The 5,826-nt window shown below is 40.1% G+C and overlaps 1 protein-coding gene across 2 annotated transcripts; it reads right to left on the reverse strand.

Moving 5' to 3' along the window:
- Positions 1 to 499: 499 nt before the first annotated feature.
- Positions 500 to 5,452, reverse strand: LOC110832212 (tubulin alpha-1A chain). 2 transcript variants are annotated; one of them, XM_087349574.1, is made up of 4 exons: positions 5,367 to 5,452; positions 3,650 to 3,722; positions 2,704 to 2,926; positions 500 to 2,571 (listed from the first exon to the last, which is right to left on the reverse strand). In XM_087349574.1, the coding sequence occupies exons 2-4, from the start codon at positions 3,650 to 3,652 to the stop codon at positions 1,439 to 1,441; spliced, it is 1,359 nt and encodes a 452-aa protein (XP_087205700.1). In that variant the 5' UTR covers positions 3,653 to 3,722; positions 5,367 to 5,452; the 3' UTR covers positions 500 to 1,438. The 2 variants fall into 2 exon arrangements, with proteins under 2 accessions (XP_087205700.1, XP_021924716.1); XM_022069024.2 differs by lacking the exon at positions 5,367 to 5,452 and adding an exon at positions 4,311 to 4,438.
- Positions 5,453 to 5,826: the final 374 nt, after the last annotated feature.

The following is a 5,826-nucleotide window of genomic DNA, read 5'->3' on the forward strand; positions in this document are numbered from 1 at the left end:
AATGTTTTCATTGTAACTTTTGGGCATAATATTGATAGGGGAGCCCCCACCAATATGTATAGAAGCTTCTCCTCTTGTGTCTGTCGATTTCAGCTGAATGAACCAGGAGGTCTTTGCGTCAGTCATATCAGTCAGCAACTGTACGATGTTATTTCAAACATGCATGAAACCCACAAGTCATTTTCATACTAAATACATTAAAAAAACAATAAAATTATTTTTATAATTAGTCTAACACAAGTACTTGAAAAATTTCACATTGGTGGTTCAAGAGCTACAGACATATTTAACTACACCTGAAATAGGAAGGGATGGTTGAGGAAAAAACCGTCTTCCTCTGCACCAGGTACCTCCATAGAATCAGACATTTAATGAATCACACATTAAGCACAGTACACTTCTTGCATCCATCTTGGACTTCGTACCCTTGGTTTCTACCTACCATGTTCTTTTCACAAGTATGACCAATGCAAATTGAACAGGGGAAAAGAAAAATATCTTTACTTCAAATTAACACGCATTTATTTCTCAATAATCACAAAAAATTGAAAAGTAAATTGTAAACTCAATTTGTCAAATGGCACTTATGCAACAAAAAGATTCATGTTCACAAAACCTTGCCACCTGCATTCAGTTCGCTAGATTGATTCCTATCTTCCTAAGGTCTTCCAGCAGTCTCTTCCCTTCAGGGTTCCCAACCAATACCTTATATTTGCTACCCAACAATTCCACCAACTTGCAAGGCATTAACACAACTTCAGCTAAAAGAAAACTTTTGGTACAAGTACACAAGATATTTAGATGACAGTAGAGAAAACGATGGAAGGTAAAAGAAATTGCACAAAAAAATTTCTTTCAAAATGAACTCATTTTAATACAGCGTGTCAACAAAGTCCCTTCGGGGTTTTAAAAAATTGTGGCTCGCAAACAAATTGAGCTAGCCACATGCGGTTTGCGGCAGATTACAGTGAAACTCCGGAAGTGTTTTACTGACCTCAGTGGACCTCAATGTGGGCTCCCTTGGTAGCACGTAGCTCTTGCTATGTTCTGTGGACCATGTCCGCTGGAATAGTCGAGATCACATTCCTGATGCGGGTCTTCAGGTCATCAAGTCCATTAACTCGGCTATTCCAGCTGACATGCTCCACAGAACATGGCAAGAGCTCGAATATCGTCTGGGCGTTCTCTATGCTACCAAGGGAGCCCACATTGAGGTCCACTGAGGTCAGTAAAACACTTCCGGAGTTTCACTGTAATCTGCCGCAAACAGCATGTGGCTAGCTCAATTTGTTTGAACACCACAATTTTTCAAAACCCCGAAGGGACTTTGTGGACATACTGTATATCGGTAAAAACTGATCGTGAGGTTCCAACAAGTATGTGATAAACAGAAAAATTTTACAATACTGCCAACCTAAATTGAAACTGGAATAGACATTTAGTACTCCTCTTCACCCTCTCCTTCTCCTTCTTCTTCAACAGTATCCATGCCGACCTCCTCGTAATCCCTCTCCAGGGCTGCAAGATCCTCGCGAGCTTCTGTGAACTCGATTTCTTCCATACCCTCACCCACGTACCAGTGAACAAAGGCACGCTTAGCGTACATGAGGTCAAACTTGTGGTCCAGGCGAGCCCAGGCTTCAGCAATGGCGGTCGTGTTGGACAACATGCACACGGCACGCTGTACCTTTGCCAGGTCCCCTCCAGGAACCACAGTTGGTGGTTGGTAGTTGATGCCAACCTTGAAGCCAGTTGGACACCAGTCCACGAACATGACCGTGCGCTTGGTCTTGATGGTTGCGATGGCAGCGTTGACGTCCTTGGGCACGACGTCCCCTCTGTACAGCATGCAGCAGGCCATGTACTTTCCATTTCTTGGGTCACATTTCACCATCTGGTTGGCAGGCTCAAAACAAGCATTTGTGATATCAGCTACGGTATGCTGCTCATGGTATGCCTTCTCAGCTGAGATGACAGGGGCATAGGTAACCAGAGGGAAGTGGATGCGGGGGTAGGGCACCAAGTTAGTCTGGAATTCGGTCAGGTCAACGTTCAGAGCGCCATGAAACCGGAGAGAAGCGGTAATCGAGGATACAACCTGGCCAATCAGCCTGTTCAGGTTGGTGTAGGTGGGGCGTTCAATGTCCAGGTTACGTTGGCAGATGTCAAAAATGGCTTCATTGTCAACCATGAAAGCACAGTCAGAATGTTCGAGCGTGGTGTGGGTGGTGAGAATGGAATTGTAGGGCTCGACAACAGCTGTTGAAGTCTGAGGGGCGGGGTAGATCGACAATTGCAGCTTGCTCTTCTTTCCGTAGTCAATCGACAGCTTTTCCATAAGCAGGGACGTGAAGCCGGAGCCAGTGCCACCACCAAAGGAATGGAAGACCAAAAAACCCTCAAGACCCGTGCACTGGTCAGCCAGCTTTCGGATGCGGTCCATAACGAGGTCCACGATCTCCTTGCCGATGGTGTAGTGACCTCGGGCATAGTTGTTAGCGGCATCTTCCTTTCCAGTAATCAGCTGCTCAGGGTGGAATAGCTGTTTGTACGTGCCAGTGCGAACTTCATCTGTGGACACACCAGTCAAAGCCCAATTTCAACATATCAACATTACACTTTGCTACATTTCAACATGTATTTCCCAATACTATTAAACAGGATGCTCCTTTGCTTCACTTATAAGATTTCAAATGTACATACCTACTACTGTGGGCTCCAGGTCCACAAAAACTGCCCTTGGTACATGCTTTCCTGCCCCAGTTTCACAGAAGAATGTGTTGAAGCTGTCATCACCATCTCCAAGAATCTTGTCAGATAGCATCTGACCATCAGGCTGAATGCCATGTTCAAGGCAATACAATTCCCAGCATGCATTACCAATCTGCACGCCAGCTTGGCCAACATGAATAGAGATACACTCACGCTGAAACACAACACTACTTCAGACTACCCTGTCGTATGACAATACATTGGAAAATCCTAACCTTTCATACGCTATTAAGTGAAACATGAAATTACAGTAGCTTATGAATTTCAAAAATGTTTTAGAGCCACAGTTCAAAACCCACACATATGGAAACAATGATTCTTCACAGACAATTTTTAGTCAATATGAAATAAGTATCATCCATTTTGAAGACTGCCATATCAATTCATATAAAAATATATACAAAAGATGCATCACTGGTACCACAAAACCCTTCTTGGCAACATTGGCATCTCATTTCATACAGAACCTCACTGATCGTTCCAAGGAACACGGCTGTTCGCCCACCAAGTTTATAAAAAAATTAATTCCAGACTCAACTTTCTCTTACAAGGAAATTCCATCATTTATTCAAGCCTTATCAAAACTTAAAATTTTGAATACTCAGTGGCAATAGTTCCTGCATTACCGACATACAGCAACTGCCACGTGGAAGCAAAATTAATTAAATTTAGGTAATATGATAAACGTATCACACAAAATTAAAAATTCATATTACTTTCGCATTAATTCGATGCCTGAATTTACATTTTATTAATCACAAGTAATAACGTATTTTTCAGAGGTAGCACATTCCATTCGTGAAAAACATTGTAATCAAAGAACAAAACGAAAATTAATTCCTTAAAATATCAGAAATGATCAAAATATAGTACTCACCATTGTAGTAGGTAATTTGATGACTTATAACAACAAATTCACAGTCGAACCACGGTTCCGGAGAAGGTAAAATCTGAAAACAGATATGGAAATCTCAAGAGGTAATACGTATTTCGTAAGTAATATGTCCGGTTCATCTCTTACGGTTTTCGAGAGGCGGACGCTTAACGCGCCAGATGCATTGAAAATTGTAGACATTGGTTTATTAAAATTACAATAAATGTATAAACAATTATAATTACAATAAAATACATTATAGATTCTTAAAGGGCCTTATTTACTGATCATTTTACATGTAGGTTACATTACCCTTACTCTTACCATTCCTGAGGAATGAACGTTTAAAGGTGACTTGGCGCTAGATCTTACACGTTTTCCTAACGCTGCTTTTGCCGAATAACCCTTCCGTATAGATGTATTTACGTCAATATTTACGTCAAAAGAAGAAAAGCTTAATTCTCTTACACGAGTTCACAAATGCAGATGAAAACATTAAATGTAATTAACATTAATAATAAATAGGAATCCCTTACCTCAAACTTTGTTCAATTGTAAGAGACCACGATGGCCACCCACAATGATCAATTTAATCAAAACTAAAATGGAGAGAGTTGAGGGCAGTATCACAGATTTCTTAATAATTCTTATGTAATATAAGTACCTGTGGTATTCTGAAACGTTTTTAACAGCACAATATTATCTACTCTACGAAGCACTTCTTCTACAAGCGATTCACAGCAGAGCTCTTTCAGCAATAACGAAATCGGATTGTTGACGGCAGTAATGTAACACAACAATGCCGTATAAACAGATGACGTTTCTTAAGTAACACAATAATGCAGGCAAGCTGACCATTGTTGTCGGTCCATATTTACACATTGTTGATAAGGATCTTACACGTTTTCCTAACGCTGTTTTTGCCGAATAACCCTTCCGTATAGACGTATTTACGTCAATATTTACGTCAAAAGAAGAAAAGCCTAATTCTCTTACACGAGTTCACAAATGCAGATGAAAACATTAGAAGTAATTAACATTAATGATAAATAGGAATCCCTTACCTCAAACTTTGTTCAATTGTAAGAGACCACGATGGCCACCCACAATGATCAATTTAATCAAAACTAAAATGGAGAGAGTGGAGGGCAGTATCACAGATTTCTTAATAATTCTTATGTAATATAAGTACCTGTGGTATTCTGAAACGTTTTTAACAGCACAATATTATCTACTCTACGAAGCACTTCTTCTACAAGCGATTCACAGCTCAGCTCTTTCCGCAATAACGAAATCGGATTGTTGACGGCAGTAATGAAACACAATAATGCCGAATAAACAGATGACGTTTCTTAGGTAACATAATAATGCACGCAAGCTGACCATTGTTGTCGGTTCATATTTACACATTGTTGATATGGATCTTACACGTTTTCCTAACGTTGTTTTTGCCGATTAACCCTTCCGTATAGACGTATTTACGTCAATATTTACGTCAAAAGAAGAAAAGCCTAATTCTCTTACACGAGTTCACAAATGCAGATGAAAACATTAAATGTAATTAACATTAATAATAAATAGGAATCCCTTACCTCAAACTTTGTTCAATTGTAAGAGACCACGATGTCCACCCACAATGATCAATTTAATCAAAACTAAATTGGAGAGAGTGGAGGGCAGTATCACAGATTTCTTAATAATTCATATGTAATATAAGTACCTGTGTTATTCTGAAACGTTTTTAACAGCACAATATTGTCAACTCTACGACGCACTTCTTCTACAAGCGATTCTCAGCTCTGCTCCTTCCGCAATAACGAAATCGGATTGTTGACGGCAGTAATGAAACACAACAATGCCGAATAAACAATGACATAATAACTGGTTTCTTACGTAAAGGAGTGGATTGCAATACGGTTTATTCAGGTAATTATACTGCATGCATAAGAAAGAGAAAAGAGCCTTACGGCATGCTCAGCCAATATTGTTGCAAGCGTGTATTAGAAATTCGAATCCTTTTACTTGCATTGTTATGCACGCAGGGGTTCATATAAAAGCTGATCATTGTCGGTGGGAAAGAAGGCAGCGCAACGATTAGGTGTGCTAGGCCCGCTTATCAATAGGAGAAGTGGCCTGTCAATCAGGAACGGTGTACTACTCTATAAGCAGCTCATCCGTCC

The sequence above is a fragment of the Zootermopsis nevadensis genome, unplaced genomic scaffold (assembly GCF_977971745.1).
Source record: "Zootermopsis nevadensis isolate Lab colony 2312 unplaced genomic scaffold, Znev_1.0 Znev_ptg000002l, whole genome shotgun sequence".
NCBI lineage: Eukaryota > Metazoa > Arthropoda > Insecta > Blattodea > Termopsidae > Zootermopsis > Zootermopsis nevadensis.